Here is a 17,547-nt window from a genome sequence, read left to right on the forward strand (position 1 = left end):
TGCATTTAATACCTAGCTTGTCAGTTGCTTCTTACTCTACCTTTTGCAACTGTCTTTAAGTCCTTGAATTACTAGGATGATGGCTGTTGCAGCTGTATCAAAAAGATATAAACATTTAATTTTTCTAATAATTCTGGGTGGTATCAAACTAATTTCTGCTCAGAATAGACCCATTGAAATAAATTGAATGATTATTAAGGTCTGCTAATTTCACTGTGTGACTTGAAAAATTGATAAGACTTGATGCAAATAATTTTTCAGTGTGCGGAAGAAATACTATAAAAACAAGTTGTTGTTTTCTCTCTCTTTCTGCTTATGAAGGTTATCAGGACATTCTTCTATACCAATCGCCAGACTTGCCAAGATTGGTTAACTCGAATTAGACTTTCCATCATGAGGGTTGGATTGTTGGCTGGACAGCCAGCCGTGACTGTAAGGCATGGCTTTGATTTACTGACAGAAATGAAGGCCAATAATATCTCTCAGGTACTGCATTTACATATAATTTCTCCCATAATATTATTGTGTCTGAGTAAACAAGGGTGAGGATGCAGGTGGCGCTGTGGTCTAAACCACAGAGCCCAGGACTTACCGATCAGAAGGTCGGCAATTCAAATCCCCGCAACAGGAGGAGCTCCCATTGCTTGGTCCCAGCTCCTGCCGATCTAGCAGTTCGAAAGCATGTCAAAGTGCAAGTAGATAAATAGGTACCACTCTGGCGGGAAGGTATACAGCGTTTTCGTGCGCTGCTCTGGTTTGCTAGAAGTGGCTTAGTCATGCTGGCCAAATGACCCGGAAGCTGTCGGTGGACAAACGCCGGCTCCCTCGGCCTATAGAGCAAGATGAGCGCTGCAACCCCAGAGTCATCCATGACTGGACCTAATGGTCAGGGGTCCCTTTACCTTTACCTTTAAACAAGGGTGGCTTTAATTCATAGCAAAAAGATCTCTTGCAATAATAAAGAATGATCCATCAAAGGAAACCCACACATTCTAATAAATCCAAGTTGTTGTACATGTCTTGGCTCCAGAGAAAAATAATTTGTCATTTCTGAATTACAGCTGACTGACTCCATTTTAAGCAATGCTTGTAATGGGTTACTGCAATGGGAAATATTACGATTGCCCTTCAGAGATTACAGTGGTGCCTCGCAAGACGAAATTAATTCGTTCCGCAAGTTTTTTCGTCTTGCGAGTTTTTCGTCTTGCGAAGCACGGTTTCCCATAGGAATGCATTAAAAATCAATTAATGCGTTCCTATGGAGACCGCTTGCCAGGCTGGCGGTGCGGAGAAGGGCTTTTCTCCCCACCGCAAGCCTTCAGCACAGGTACGGGAACAGAGGGGAAGGCGCGCAGCGCTTCTCCTCTTTTCCCGGGGCTTGCAGTGGGAGGAGGGTTTTTCCTCCCCACCGCCAACATTCAGAACAGCATTCTGAATGTTGGCGGTGGGAAGGAAAACCCTCCTCCCACCGCAGGACAGCCTTCCGTAGACTGCCGGTGGGGGGGAGAGACCTCCTCCCGTCGCCAGCCTTTGGAGCAGCCTTCCGAAGGCTGCCGGTGGGGCGGAGAGACCTCCCGCCGCCAGCCTTCGGAGGAGCCTTCCGAAGCCTGGCGGGGGGAGGAGGTCTCTCCGCCCCACCGCCAGCCTCGGACAGGTCCGGGAACAGAGGGGAAGGCGTGCAGCGCTTCTCCTCTGTTCCCGGGACTTGCGGTGGGAGGAGGGTTTTTCCTCCCCACCGCCAACATTCAGAACAGCATTCTGAATGTTGGCGGTGGGGAGGAAAGCCCTCCTCCCACCGCAAGCTGTTCTGAATGTTGGCGGTGGGGAGGAAAAACCCTCCTCCCACCGCTCTCCGCCCCACCGCCAGCCTTCGGAGGAGGTCCGAGGACAGTGGGGAAGACGCGCTGCACTTCCCCGCTGTCCCTGGAGATTTCCCTATGGGCTTTCGTCTTGCGAAGGAAGCCCATAGAGAAATTCGTTTTGCGAAGCGCCTCCAAAATGGAAAACCCTTTCGTCTAGCGGGTTTTCCGTCTTGCGAGGCGTTCGTCTTGCGGGGCACCACTGTATTGTAAGAGTATACACAGAGTTTAAAAGGACTTTGTGGGTTGGTGTAATCTTGTTTCACTCTAGCCTATAATTTAAGTCTCTTGTTTTCTCCATCCCACTATTAGGGGAATGAATTGGAAGTAACAATCATGATGGTGGTGGAAGCGCTCTGTGAGCTTCATTGCCCTGAAGCAATCCAAGGAATAGCTGTCTGGTCATCTGCTGTAGTTGGGAGAAGTCTTGCCTGGATTAATTCTGTAGCCCAGCAAGCAGAAGGACGGTAAGTTAGTCCATGCATACAACCTACCTGAGAGTATATGTCTGCATTTTATATTTAAGTAAAATGGTATTAACTGCCCCCGTCCTGCAGTTGGTTTCTGTCCTTGTACAGAACATTTACAGAACCTGCTAGAAAGCTCTGGTCAGTAAGATCATTTTCCCATCCCTCACTTCATACAGAAATATTTGCTCTCTCTGTACATGGCTTGGATGTGTGGGTGGGGACCACATTATGTCTTATTGTATATTCAGTGCTTTTTTTCTGGGGGAATGTTTTCCCTAAACATTTTGTGAATCTTTGTACTTTTGTTACTTTTGTCCATTTACTGTCCAGTGCAACCTCGTGTTACGTACCGTCCTCCTTACGAATGCTTCGGGTTATGAGCTCTGCTAACCCGGAAGTAGATGCTCCTGGTTGCGAACTTTGCCCCGGGATATGAGCAGAAGTCGCGCTCCGGCTGTGCGGCAGCAGCAGGAGGCGCCATTGGCCAAAGCGCGCCTCATGTTAAGAACGGTTTCTGGTTACAAATGGACCTCTGGAACGAATTAAGTTCGTAACCGGAGGTACCACTGCATTTATTTCCCCCGATTTGAACTATAAAATGCTGATTTTCTTGAGTCAAAATGAGAATACCCCTAAACATTTTTTAAGAAAAAAAGCACTGTGTATATTAATTAAGAATCTGGTGCTTCAGTAACTCCAGTATGGTTATGAATACAATTCAAAGTGCTGGTGTTTTACTTCTAAAAAGCCTGTATGGCTTGGGACCTGCGTACATGAAGGAACATATTCTACCACATCAACTTGCGTGTTTAGTAGGATCATCTGCCAAGAACCTCCTCTGGGTTGCACCTGCAGGAAAAGTCAAGAGGCTTAAGAGATATAAACAAGATATCTTCTTGCATTGCTTCTGCTTTTCCAAGCCTGGCAACAGATCAGAGCAAGAGGAGAGGGAGAGGCTGGTCATACAAAGATGAGATCATCCTTACACGCCTCTCAGATACCCTTCTGTCTCTCTGCCTTTTCTGCCAGAGAATCCCAGCTTGGAAAGTAGGAAGGTGCTGCTGTTGTTTCCACCACTTCCTTGCTTGTTCGCATTATCAGGAGGGGGCATAGGGATTTTCTGTCCCAATCTCAGTGGCACTGAGGGAGAGACAGAATTATCTGTGAGCATTATCCTTGTTCCATAAATCTGTCTCCCTTTGCTCTGAAGAAGACACCCAGAAGTAAAGGGAAAATGAGAACTGGGAGGGAATACTTAATTCTGCCATCCACCTGTATGCTTTTTAATTGAAACAACAGCAAAAGCATCTTATTGAGGGATGCAGTATCTGTATAAACAGAAATGATACCTAACAGCTGACACTAAATCTGACACTAAATCTTTTTAAGGTATGAAAAAGCTGCTGTTGAGTACCAGGAACATATTTGTGCCATGACAGGAGTGGATTGCTGTGTCACAGGATTTGATAAATCTGTTCTGAAGTTGGCCAATTCCAATAGCGGCAATAATGCCAGCCCCAAACACACTGTAAATGGTAAGTCTTACTGGAGGTAGATTGTATTGATTTGAATAGGAGATAGTCACCTGTTGGCCTGAGTCTGTCCCTCCTCCGCCCCCATATTTACCCCACTGCCGACTGAGTGAGGTGTGAAACAATCCTAAATCCTTACTTTCATAGGGGATTCGAGGAAAACAGTACTGTCTAAACCAAGTGACTCTTCACCTGAAGTCATAAATTACCTGGGTAACAAAGCTTGCGAATGCTACATCTCCATTGCTGATTGGTCTGCTGTGCAAGAATGGCAGAATGCGGTCCATGACCTGAAAAAAAACACAAGCAGTGCCTCAGTCAGTTTAAAAGCAGACTTCAACTACATCAAGTAAGTACCATTGACTTCTACAGTAGCAGATTGTCACAATAATACATGTCAGCCTGGTAAATGGTGTAGAACAGGAAAAATGGGAAGCGAGAAGTGCAAGATTTTCACAGTTCAGGTAAAAACAGATCACAGCTTTATTTAATTAGAAGACCAGATATTTGGAGAATTTCAAAGCAGGAGCCAGTGCAGGCAGCCCGAGAGAGAAACACAGACTGACTGACTGACTGACCCACATGTAGCTTGCCCAGTCTTGGGAGGAAGATGCTGTTTATGCCTCTGTTCTTTGATCTGACATTCAAACTGAAGGTAGACTTCATTTTCCATGGCTCTGCCGTCTAGAAGCAGAATTCAGATCAAAATATTTATGGAAAGTGACTGATATTCTTCACTCTGTTTATATTTTGTTGCTTTGGTTAAAGCTGTCTTGATAAATAGGATATTAAATTTATCTGGCTTCCCCTGTTCTGATTTAGAATGGCCATAACATAAAATATGAAAATGTATTAAAACTTCATTGCAGGTCTCTAAGCAGTTTTGGATCTGGGGAGCTGGAAAAATGCACAGAACAGCTAGAATTGCTTCCAGGGGAAGACATCAACCTGCTTATTGGAGGAGCCAAAGAAAAAATAGGTATAAGTTGCACACTAATAGATACATGAAGATTCTCAAGTTCTTTAAGCCTTGGAACTCTGTTTTAATTTCCATGCTTGTACATGGGTGATGTTACTTCTATGTTTTGTTGGTGGGAGGGGAGAAACAGAAAGAAAGAGAATGACTGCCAGCAACTACTGATAAATCTATATGTATTGTTAACCTTTGCAGATATGAAGAAGCTTCTTCCCAACATGCTATCTCCTGATCCAAGAGAACTTCAGAAAGCAATTGAGGTTCAATTGTTGAGAAGCTCGATATGTTTGGCAACAGCTATTAACCATATTGAACAGGAACAAAAATGGCAACCCGTTTCTGAGTGAGTCTTTCAAATGCTAATACAGCACTTCCAAAAATTAGAATAGAGCACAGGAGTTTTCTATAGGCTCTCCTCCCCAGGCAACTGCAGTCCCAGGTTGAGTTGTATTAAAAGATATATAAAATGACAGAATCTAAAATCAAGTGCGGTAGTGCAGCAGCAATATATCAAAATGGGGTGGTCGGAGTAGTAGTAGTAGTAATAGTAATAGTAATATTAATAATAATAGTAGTACAGTGGTACCTCGGGTTAAGAACTAAATTCGTTCTGGAGGTGTGTTCTTAACCTGAGGTACCACTTTAGCTAATGGGGCCTCCTGCTGTGCCGCTGGAGCATGATTTCTGTTCTCATCCTGAAGCAAAGTTCTTAACCAGAGGTACTATTTCCGGGTTATAATAATAATAATAAATTGCTTATCCCCCACCCATTTGATTGGGTTGCCCCAGTCACTCCAGGCAGTTTTCAACAAAAATGCAAATAGAGGGAGGGGGAGAGAAAATCATACTTTAAAATCTTCCCAAAACAAGGCTTCCTTCAGTCCTCCATGAAAAAATATATTGTTTGACATCTGCTGGGAGGGCATTCCAAGTGTGGGTGCGACTGCCAAAAAGGCCTTCTGCCTGGTTCCCTGTAATTTCACTTCTTGCAGTGAGGGAAGCGCCAGAAGGCCCTTGGAGCTGGACCTTAGAATTAAGTAAAACATCTCACCCTACCCCTTCCAAAAGCTTGCCCAACAAAGTGCCGATGGAAGATGTACGATAACAGTGCAGGATGTACCTCTGAGGGGAGAGCATAATTAGCACTGCCTACTGTGTTAAGAAAATGGGGCTTATTTATATCTGACTGGAATGTTAATGCTCAAGATAGAACTTCACACCTTGTTCTCAGTTTCATAATTTAAAATATAGGGCATTGCATAATGATTTGTACATTTATTTTGTGAAGTATAACTGCTTTAATAATTCTTATCTCATGCAATCTTTATTTCAGGAACCTTGTGAAATACTTGAAACAGACTTCACGAATTGCCATTGGGCCTTTAAGACTTGCTACTCTGACAGTGTCTCAGTCTTTGCCAGTACTGAGTACCCTGCAGCTGTACTGTTCATCTGCTTTGGAAAATACAGTGTCAAATAAGCTTTCTTCAGAGGTAGTTTTCTTTTGCATAACCCAAGCGTTTGGTAAATTCACAGGTTTATGTGCATCGACACACACATTCATGTGTGGATTGCCCTGCTATACTGTATATATTGGCACATTGAGGGGAGAAATTCCATCAGCTAGTCAGTGGCTCCACATCAGCTGATGTGGAACAGGACCAAAACTGTCAGCAGTAATACTTTCAGAGGGAATAGTAACTTTCTGCCCCTATGCTGGTGTAAATTACACAAAGCCTGGTGTTAGCATTGTGATTTGTGTTACTGCCTATTAGTGCTGTTGTAAATGGTCACTGTGCTTATCTTGTGTACATTTCACATTAACTGATAAGGCACATGAACTGTGGCCTCTGGATGAAACATATAAGGTTGTATGCATCTAAATTATACTCAAGAGGAAACCCACTGAAATTAATGAGCCTAAGTTATTCATGTATATTAATTTCAGTGGATCTACTATTGAGTCGGACTAACATTTGATGCAACACATAAACGTATTTCAAAGAACCTGTGTAGGAATGTTTTTATTAGAAGATTAAGGGAAAACCAGAGCTTTTTAGGCAGCTTAAAGCCCTATCAAGCACTCAACTTTTATGCTTTTTACAGGATTGTCTCATTCCTCTCTTCAGTGAAGCATTGCGTTCATGCAAGCAACATGATGTTAGGCCATGGATGCATGCCTTAAGATATACCATGTACCAGAATCAGTTGCTGGAGAAACTTAAAGGTATAGACATTAAAGTAGAAGCATCTGTGTTCTGTAGGGTTAATTTGCCTCCAATTTGTGTTATTGCTGATTGCCTATGATATTACCTGTTTTGACTTACCTGCCAATTTCAGTATGTGCATGTTCCTCTGACTAAAGTGAAGTATCAACTTATTCAGAATAATAGGTTTCATCAGAACTAGATACTTTTGGGATTATATTAGCAAAAGATTTAAGTAAATTTACATTTACATACAATTTACATTTAAGTAAATTGTAAAAAAATTAATCTATGGCAATACTATTTAAAGATAAGGAACTTTAAAAAAGACTTTTCTGGACAATTTTGGCTCATCATCATCATCATCATCATCATCACCATCATCATTCCACACCAGTGGACCACCTTAATGTATAGCTGTGTAGCAGAATTTACGAAAGCAGCTTTAAAACTCATACTAAATATACATATAAGATTGACGACATTTCATTCACAATAAATATCCATTACATACAAAGCCCATACAGTATTCAGTATATAAGTTTAAACAGTTTATTTGATTCAGAGGACATTTCTGGCTTTATATGTACTTTCAGAGCAAAGTATTCCAGTCAGAAGCCATTTAATGGAACTGGGACTGACTGCTGCAAGATTTGCTAGAAAACGTGGGAATGTTGCTTTGGCAACACGGTTGCTTGCTCAATGCAGTGAAGTTCAGCTTGGAAAAACCACAATGGCTCAAGATTTAGTCCAGCACTTTAAAAAACTCTCAACACCAATTCAGATGGATGAGAAATGGGGTCCTGAGCTTGAAATTGAAAAAACCAAATTGTTATACACAGCAGGTAAGTCTCATTTACATGTTTGTATTGCAAATCACTGTGAAATTCAATCAAACTTTAATTTAAATGTTTAGATAAAAAGAACTAAATCTGCCTTTTTAAATGTCTGGGTGCGTGCTAATGTTTACTGTGGGGGTATTAGATCAGAATAAAAAGCAATGTAGGTTTCTCAAAGGGTCTGTGCATCTAGTGTTAGTCCTACTGAGATTGAAATTAATAGACATGGCTAATTTAGGCCTATTAATTTCAGTGGATCTACTCTGAGTAAAAGAAGGCTCCAACCTTGTGTAACAAGTGGATTTTTTGACATTGTAAACCCACATGCCATTCTTCAAACTATTTTCCAAACTCTTCAGTTTTTGAAAGTGACTTGCTATGGGAGCATGGCCAGGATGGGGAAGACCAACTTCTTTTCTTTTTTGAGAAATGCAAATCCATACCGCTTTGGGGTGATGGGTCTAGAAATGTGTGGGTTCTTGGCTCTTGCCATTAATTCTCCATATATAACTTAGTTGGCAGTAAAAAATCAGTGATGTTCTCTGAAGCATGCAAAATAAAAAACTGATTATGCAACTAAAATGATATTAATTTTACTGTTTTTTTCAGGCCAGTCAACCCATGCAATGGAAATGCTGAGCTCATGTGCCATCTGCTTCTGCAAATCTGCCAAAGCTGAATATGCTGTAGCCAAGTCTATTCTTACACTAGCCAAATGGATCCAAGCCGAATGGAAAGAGATTTCAGGGCAGCTGAAGCAAGTCTACAGAGCACGGCAGCAACAAAATCTTGCTGGTCTCTCCACATTATCTAAAAACATCTATAGTTTGATTGACCTGCCATCTGCTAATACCATTGAAGAGGACTATCCTAGGATTGAAAGTGAATCCACAGGTATAAAAGTTCCTCTGTTAGTTTTCTGCTTTGTCTGCATACATGTTTGATATGGTGGTTCCATGCTGTTCAGTAAGAGGCAACATTAATTATAGGCGAGTGGTGACAGCCTGTGGCCTTGGCAGAAATGTGGCCTCTGCCTAGTTTTTTTTGCAGCCCTTTGCCTAATTTTGAAAGTCCTTACGCAAAAGTTACCTGTCCCACTCGGGTGGGGTGGGATGTGGAGAGAAGGGGGTGAACCTGTCAGTCGTGGCTTCTGCCGCAACCATGCAGCCCTTACAGATTGGTCCATTAGATGGTCATACCCTTGAGCAAGTACATAGGTTTAAATACCTAGGATTACTTACAGATGAAAAGCTTTCATGGAAACTCCACCTGGATGCAAACAAGTTAATATCTGCCCACTCTACTGGGCAGCAATTCAGGTTCTTCCATTCGAAGGGGGAGGGCAGTTAATCAATCGGGCCATCAAGATCTATATGTCAAAGATCATTGCACAAGTGCTTTACAGGGCTGAGATCTAGGCATTCTTTATCTGTCATGTTAATTCAAATTAAGTATTTGAAGTGTTGGGCTGTTTGGTCCAGCTAAAGGTAATCTCCCAAGTGTAGACTGTCAAAAACTGGAAATGTCTCTGGAATTGGAGTGAGCAAAACATAGGATCCTCTGGTAGATTGTTAGATGGTTTGCAGCAGATTGGCAATGATTTCTGGCAAGCAACAACACCCCCCTCCCCATTGGACTGTTAGAGCTGTATTTTTCATAGCTTTGATGAAGTTTTGAACATGAATATGCAGGAGATTGGCTCTTTGGGTAGTTGGCTGTGCTCCTGAGGTACCATTTTGCATTAAGCTATATGTGACTCGGCCACTACATTTCATTGTTTCTTCTTGGTAGACCTCAGTAGTCTAGTAAAAAGCAAAGCAAATCTTGCAAGCCTGAAGTTTAATGTGCCCAGAGGATCATGATACCATTGTACCTTTTTGAAGCATCCACTTCATGCTTTGTTCTTTCATTGCAGTAAACATTGGTGTTGGAGAACCTGACTTCATCTTGGGACAGCTCTATCGCTTGTCTTCGGCACAAGCACCTGAAGTAGCCAAATCATGGGCAGCACTTGCTAGCTGGGCTTATAGATGGGGACGAAAGGTAGTTGATAATGCCAGGTAAATCTTACTTTTTAAAACCAAAATGGACTCTGAACATGTTTCACATTAAGTGATTTTCCTACCACTATGAAACTTGCCTGGTTAACATTGTGCTCTCCTGTCAAACAAGATGGCTTGCTAATGTATGAACCTTGCTGGCTAAGTAAGATGATTCTCATTACTGAAAACCCAGGAGGTATAGATATGCGGCTTACAGTATGGCAGTGACCGAGAGCACAGTGGGTCATTTTGTTCTTCTGATGAGCCATTGGATGCTAGAATTTGAATTCCTCAGGTTTATAAGGAATAATAAACTATAGGCTCTCTTTAAAGCTGGCTGTTTGGTGGGAACTGCTGTGCAAAGTTCTTTGCAAGCCCTGTGCAGCAATTAGTTCACAGTCAAAGCTTGCTTTCTGTAGGCATCAGGAAACTCCAATTCAGCCAGTCCAGTAGCCTTTGGCTTTTCCACCCGCCAGATGATGGGTAACAGAGCTGAAGCATACTGTCCCTTGCCAGTGCACATTAGGAAGCACACTTTAAAGTCTTCCAGTTGTGCATTAGGAACAGAGTCCTCTTCCTGCTGTTGCTTATGATGTCAGGTGTTGGACAGATGGGGATGGTTTGGGGAAAACAGCCTCACGGGCCAAGATTCTGCACCTTAGTCTATACTCTCTTTCCATTCCAAATAAAATCACTTACTTTGCCCTTTCATTCCTCTAAAGAACTTTGCAGTTGCTTGTCTTTTCTTCTCTTGCACTGAGAAGAGATTGACAGTTAAACAGACCATATTTTCTGACTTGGTATTGTGTCTGAATGCAGTCATAGCTTAGAAGTAACTAGAGTTGTTGCTGATGACTCTGCAGCACTCAAATTGCAATTCATAGTTGCAAGCCTTTGTGCAGAGATGATGTTTTAACCTAAAGCAGCAAGTAATTTAAATGCTAGAGTATTAGAAGTCAATGCACAGTGTAGCAAAGATATGTTAGCACCATGCTTATTCCTTACTTTCAAAGTTGATAAAATATGTGGTGTTATACAGTCAGGGAGGTGTTCGTCTACTGCCAAGAGAGAAATCTGAAGTTCACAGCCTACTTCCAGAAAACGTTACAGAAGAAGACAGAGAGAAAATCTATGGCATCCTTGGACAGGCAGTGTGCCGGCCAGCTGGGATTCAGGTTGGTATAAATTAACTTTCAGAAGCGTTTCATTTGTCAGGGGTAGCTAACATGGTGCTTTCCAGATGCTGTAGACTACAAATTGCATCAGCCCCAGCCAGTATTTTAAGTGATTAGAACTGATTATGTTTAATATGATTGGCAAATGCCACTAATAAGAGCAGCATAAATAGGCTAGATAGCATATTAGTTTTTTGAGCTTTGGACAAAAACAAGCCACCTTTTATAACAGGTTGGTTATTTAAATGTAAGACACTGGTTCAAAGCAAAAACTTGACAAATGATTTATGTATACATGAAGAGGAGTGAATAGCACCATTATTTGTAAGTGTGTACGTGATGGGTAAAATTGTTTATTTTTGTTTAATTTAGGACGAAGACATAACTCTTCAGATTTCAGAGAATGAAGATAATGAAGAAGATGATATGGTTGATGTCATCTGGCGGCAGTTGTTGACGAGCTGTCCTTGGCTTTCAGACCTTGATGAAAATTCAACTGAGGGCCTAATCAAAGTGTGGAGAAAAGTTGTAGACAGAATCTTCAGTCTTTATAAACTCTCATGCAGTGCCTATTTTACTTTCCTTAAACTCAATGCTGGTCAGGTATGCCGTATGTTTTGACTAGTGATGTAAGCAAGGTTGTTTTGTTTATGTTTTGTTTTTAAAGTCTTTGCGGAAGAGCTGTATGTTCAGTGAGGTTGTTTGTTTTCATGTGTAGGTTCCTCTGGATGAAGATGATCCCAGACTGCATCTAAGAAACATTTCAGAACAGAGTACTGATGATGTGATTGTAATGGCAACCTTAAGGCTGCTGAGGCTGCTTGTGAAACATGCTGGAGAACTTCGGCAGTATCTGGAACATGGGCTGGAAACCACCCCGACAGCTCCATGGCGAGGTATGGAAGATCTCAGACTCTTTTGAGAAGGAACCCCACAAATTAGGGGTTGCCTCCGTCTCCACTGTTTGGTAGCAGAATAACATTTATTCCAGTTACTTGAAAATGGAGTAAAATTATGTTGCCCTTTAAAAATGGAAAAGAAAAACAAAGAGGCAAATGTGTTCTGTGGTAAGCTTATTTCTGTGCTTTTATCTTCATAAAGGTATTATTCCTCAACTCTTCTCACGTCTAAATCATCCTGAAGTATATGTTCGTCAGAGCATTTGTAATCTTCTTTGTCGGGTAGCGCAGGATTCTCCTCACCTTATATTATACCCTGCAATTGTGGGAACTATTTCACTTAGCAGCGAATCTCAAGCTTCAGGTATGTTTTGGTGGTCATATTTATATTTGCCCATCCCAATTCCATCCTTCATGTCACATACCATTTCAGAAGATTCCCCCAACCCTCATTTAATTTACCTTTCTTTAACATTTTTGTCTTTTAACATCTTTACAGTTAAGAATTTCTAGTAGCTGTAGCTGAGCTACCTCACAGATGTGCAGTTCCACTGTTGCCAATACCTGGATTTAACTTCAATAGATTTACTGGTTGTACAAAATCTAGAGTCGCCAGACCTTAATTCAGCATAGTTTTCCTGTCTTGTCATGCAGCTGAGTGTGACTGGTGTTACTTAAACACGCTCACGGTATTTTGAGAGTTTCCTCTTGCATGAGCACACAGAGTTTATAGATGTTGTAGTCAAAGGCAAATCGTTATAATGCTGGTCAAAGATACAGTTTTACAGCATCCAGCTGGCCTTTGCGTTTTGACCTAACCTGTTGACCTAATATTTTCTCTTTAAAACCTAGGGAGCAAATTCCCGTCAGCAATACCTACCTTTTTGGGTAACATCCAGGGTGAAGAGTTGTTGGGTAGTGAGTGTGATGAGGGAAGTCCCCCTGCTTCTCAAGAGAGCATAAAGGATGAGCCAAAAATGGGCCTAAATGAAGACCAGGCAATGATGCAAGACTGCTACAGCAAGATTGTAGAGAAGTTGTCAGCTGCAAATCCAACAATGGTGTTGCAGGTATAATTGCAGTTCAGCCAGAATTTGGGAATATTTGTGTTTGGAATCAAAGAATCAAGTTCTTTATGTGTTGTGTACTTATGCAGGAAGAAATCCATTATGTTTACTCTGGGAATTACATTTTGAGACTTTTAGAAGTGCAACTGCACAGTTAAACATGCACAATTTTTTTTGTTATCAATCCAGGTTCAGATGCTCGTAGCAGAATTGCGCAGAGTTACTGTTCTTTGGGATGAACTTTGGCTGGGAGTGCTTTTGCAACAGCACATGTATGTCCTTAGACGGATTCAGCAGCTGGAAGATGAAGTAAAGAGAGTCCAGAACAACAACACTCTGCGCAAGTATGTTTCCACCAAAGTGTATATGGATATGTGTTGCAAATGGGCAGCCTTTCCTCCTGATCATTAATGGTGCTACTTTTTTAATGGCACGTCGTGCTATTTGTAGCCTGAAGAACAATCACATCATGAAAACAGCCCTATAATATTAATTCACCTCTACTTAAGATACTAAAGTGCCACAAAGGGAGTAGTAGAAAGTGTCCCTACTGATGTGGAAAGGTTTTTTTTTGCATGTTCAGCAAATTATACTCAGTTCCTTTTGTTTCTCACTGTCCAAGGTTTTGGAGAACTCTGGAGACAGAATATCATGTAGTGTAAATTCTGATTCTAGATAATCTGGGGTGTGTGTGTTTAATGCATTTATTTACATTCTTTTTCATGGTTGGTTTTAAAATAACAAAGTTCCTTTCATTGTTTTTGGTAGCAATATCTAGAAATTTCAGCATACTTGAAATGCAAGTGACACTTTTGCCAACCCCTTTATCTCTTTTTTTTTTCCAAGAGAGGAAAAAATAGCCATCATGCGTGAAAAGCACACTGCCCTAATGAAGCCCATTGTATTTGCTTTGGAACATGTGAGGAGCATCACTGCGGCTCCTGCTGAAACGCCGCATGAGAAGTGGTTTCAGGACAACTATGGAGATGCAATTGAAAATGCCCTAGAAAAACTAAAGAACCCATCTAATCCAGCAAAGCCTGGAAGCAGCTGGATTCCTTTTAAAGAGGTATAGTACGTCTCTCTTGCCAAGAATACAATAACTTGGAATATTTTTCTCTGCTGTGGAAGAATTAAAAAAGAAAAGAAAAGGTGCTGCTGTTGTAGTTTAGAATATTAATGGTTTTGTGGGTAGTGACAAGGCTTAGGTTTTAGAGAATTTAGAAAAAGCAATAGAAAAATGACCTAGAAATATTATTAGTTCTTAAATATGCTACGCTAGAGGTTGCTTTCTGTTTTGGCCCATGGGCACATTTGCAAACTGCCATTGCCACTTCAATCTATATGTTTTCTTCTCTCTCCCATCCTCCCGACTGTGCCACTGGAAAAAATTGGCCCAGTCAGACCAACAGTTTCGTCTGCCAATGTGGTACACGGCTATATGGAGAGGTTTAAGTTTCTCATTCATGTTGCTCAGATTGGCCATATGAAAAAGGGGGAGGGAACAATTTTCATCACATCGCTGGTCTGGGTGGGAGGCTCTGTCTTTCCCACTTCCCAGTTGTTGAGGGTTAAAGTAACTCATCCCCTACACATCTCAGCTGCTTTTCATAGATCAGCTGAGGAGCAAGGAGGGGGTGGGCAGGGAATGTTGTGTGGCTACTTTTGGGGTGCAGCCCCCAACACCTTTCTGCAGTAGCTAATAAAAACCGAACAGGCACCTTCTAAGATGTCTTCAGTTTTGTGAATTCCTTTGGAAATTAGTGGGTTGTATCCAGTTAAGCTCTGTTGGGAGGAGGCTCATTGAAATTTATGGCTTTAATGTAGTCATGTCCATTATTTTCAGCAGGTCTGCTCTGAGTAGGAATAGCACTGACTACAACCTAGTATTTTGATAGACTGGAACCATGCAAGGGTGTGGACCTCACCTTCTTCAACCTTGTGTCTTTTAAAAAATAGGTAATGCTCAGTCTTCAACAGAGAGCCCAGAAGCGGGCCAGTTACATTCTACGTCTCGAGGAAATAAGCCCCTGGCTGGCTGCCATGACTAACACTGAAATAGCTCTCCCTGGAGAAGTGTCTGCCAGAGACACGGTCACAATTCATAGTGTAGGAAGCACCATAACAATTCTGCCTACTAAAACCAAGCCCAAGAAGCTCCTGTTTCTGGGCTCAGATGGGAAAAACTACCCATACCTTTTCAAAGGTGAGAACATTCTGTAACTTCTCCTTGTCCTAAGCAGAAAAATTTTAATGGAGGATATATTCATTCCCTTTTCCAGTTACATTACATACTGTCTGGTTTGCGTCTATTTTTCACTGCAGGACTGGAAGACCTGCATCTTGATGAACGGATCATGCAGTTCTTATCCATTGTTAATACGATGTTTGCTACCATAAATCGCCAAGAGACACCCCGTTTCCATGCCAGGCATTACTCTGTTACGCCACTAGGAACACGATCAGGCCTAATTCAATGGGTGGATGGAGCCACTCCTTTATTTGGACTTTATAAAAGGTGGCAGCAGCGAGAAGCAGCTTTACAAGCACAAAAGGTAATGACTACATTATACATGCCGGCACCAGCTGTGAAGTAAACTCTGTAATTTTACATTATAATTCATGGAAGTATTAACGGTTACTGAGACAGAATCAAAATTCTGATTAAAATTCTAAGTATATGTTGAAATGTGGTGTCTTATAAGGGGTATTTTAAAATTAATTTGAGGTGCAGAGATTAATTAGAACACCTGATCATAATAATGAAATGTGTGTGTTTGTGTGTGTGTGTGTGTGTGTGTGTGTGTGAGAGAGAGAGAGAGAGAGAGAGATGTTGTATGTGTGTTGAACGGTGTGTATGGGTCCTTTTCTCAGCCTGCAGAGCTGTAACTTGGAAGGCTAGGTTTTGGACTGAGGACATCTATGAACTCTGCTCTAGTGTGATAGCAGATCATAGAAACCCATGTCTTTAAAAGGTGCGTGTGTTGTTGTATGCACAAGTTCAGACCTGCTCTGTGCAGTGTCTCTTATATTATGTAGCTTATGCAGACACGGAGGTTCTCTTTTAAAGAAAGCATTCGCTGAGTCTGGAGTTAAGAGGCACCTCCCAGTCCTCCTGCCGCCCCAGATGCAGAAATCTGAAAGAGGCAGAGATTCTACATGAACTTTGGTCCCTGGGACGAATTGCTCCTGATTCCAGTACTGCCTATATGAAAAACGCATTACTACTTTAATTAAGTTAAGCAATACTGGCTATAGGAGAGTGCATATTCTTGGAGCAGGAAAGGGGTGGTGCATACCAGAGCCTAGATGCCATAAGAATCCCTAGACTATATGGGACTGGCAGAGATGACGAGCAGAATCCGGGACCAGAGAAGAGATACGGCGGAAGAGGATTGGGGAAAATTTAAAGAATATTTAAAGAAATACTGTAAAATTAATGAATGTTAGAAAAACGCTGGATTATAAATCAAGGGGCTAAGAGCGGCAAAGGGAAATTTAAAGAAATTAAATAATATTAAAATTAAGTCAAAAGTAAGGGAAGAATTTGCTGATAATTTAATCAGAAATTAGAATACAGAAAGGGGAGGTATGAGGAAGTCGGGAAAGTAAGTTATAAGAAAGAAAAAGTAGAATTTATACGTGTTTTATGTTTTTATGTTTGTATTTTTCTTTTATATTGTCTTTCTATCTGTTTTCTTTTCTATTTGTGTTGTGTATAAATTTGTGAAAATCTGAATAAAAAATTTACTTAAAAAAAAAATAGATGCCATAAGAATCCCGTCTTCTGTCTTGCTGTCCATGTGCAGCACAGATATAGCAGCCATGGGAAATAATAGTTGGAGCAACAGCACTTGTTGCAACAGGAGATCTTGGAAAGCAGTGTGGGAAACTGGGAAGCAATATGAGACACCCTCACCCAGCTAATTCTTCTTAAATTGATTTAGCTTGGAACTGCAAAAGGGTCAGTAGCAAGGAGCACCCTATATATTAACACAAAGATTTATTCATCTGTTGCAGATAATCTTCCAGCCAGGGTTTAAATATATGACATGTTGATTCTGTCCCAAGATATAATGGAATAGTAGTTGAACTGTGCAATTGACTTTTTTAGGCCCAAGATTCATACCAGACTCCTCAGAATCCTGGAATAGTACCTAGACCTAGTGAATTGTACTACAGTAAGATCGGACCAGCTTTGAAGGCAGTTGGGCTTAGCTTGGATGTATCCCGTCGAGACTGGCCTCTAAATGTAATGAAGTCTGTTTTGGAAGAGTTAATGGAAGTAACACCTCCCAATCTTCTTGCTAAAGAACTTTGGTCATCATGCACTACACCTGATGAGTGGTGGAGAGTCACACAGGTATGTAGAGACCTTTCCTAACAGAATCTTAATGTTTGAGTAGGTTTAGTCTAATATCTCCTTGCCTTATGTACACAAACAACCATGCTTTTCATCTAAATTTGGTGGATTCTTGTAA

General features: G+C 41.4%; 1 protein-coding gene across 1 annotated transcript in view; it reads left to right on the forward strand.

The window, feature by feature from the left end:
- SMG1 (SMG1 nonsense mediated mRNA decay associated PI3K related kinase) overlaps positions 1-17,547 on the forward strand; it is a 71,143-nt gene that overhangs the window by 33,519 nt on the left and 20,077 nt on the right. The window contains exons 22-42 of the mRNA XM_081887899.1: positions 322-486; positions 2,172-2,326; positions 3,719-3,864; positions 4,009-4,210; positions 4,731-4,840; positions 5,033-5,180; positions 6,171-6,330; positions 6,944-7,064; positions 7,641-7,889; positions 8,493-8,777; positions 9,799-9,943; positions 10,965-11,100; positions 11,473-11,703; positions 11,819-11,996; positions 12,202-12,363; positions 12,852-13,069; positions 13,256-13,410; positions 13,913-14,135; positions 15,026-15,272; positions 15,392-15,621; positions 17,181-17,429. Coding sequence (XP_081744025.1) covers positions 322-486; positions 2,172-2,326; positions 3,719-3,864; positions 4,009-4,210; positions 4,731-4,840; positions 5,033-5,180; positions 6,171-6,330; positions 6,944-7,064; positions 7,641-7,889; positions 8,493-8,777; positions 9,799-9,943; positions 10,965-11,100; positions 11,473-11,703; positions 11,819-11,996; positions 12,202-12,363; positions 12,852-13,069; positions 13,256-13,410; positions 13,913-14,135; positions 15,026-15,272; positions 15,392-15,621; positions 17,181-17,429 — 3,915 coding nt within the window. The remainder of the gene's footprint in view (positions 1-321; positions 487-2,171; positions 2,327-3,718; positions 3,865-4,008; positions 4,211-4,730; positions 4,841-5,032; positions 5,181-6,170; positions 6,331-6,943; positions 7,065-7,640; positions 7,890-8,492; positions 8,778-9,798; positions 9,944-10,964; positions 11,101-11,472; positions 11,704-11,818; positions 11,997-12,201; positions 12,364-12,851; positions 13,070-13,255; positions 13,411-13,912; positions 14,136-15,025; positions 15,273-15,391; positions 15,622-17,180; positions 17,430-17,547) is intronic.

Source organism: Podarcis melisellensis (assembly GCF_964234715.1).
Source record: "Podarcis melisellensis genome assembly, chromosome: 14".
NCBI classification, from domain to species: domain Eukaryota; kingdom Metazoa; phylum Chordata; class Lepidosauria; order Squamata; family Lacertidae; genus Podarcis; species Podarcis melisellensis.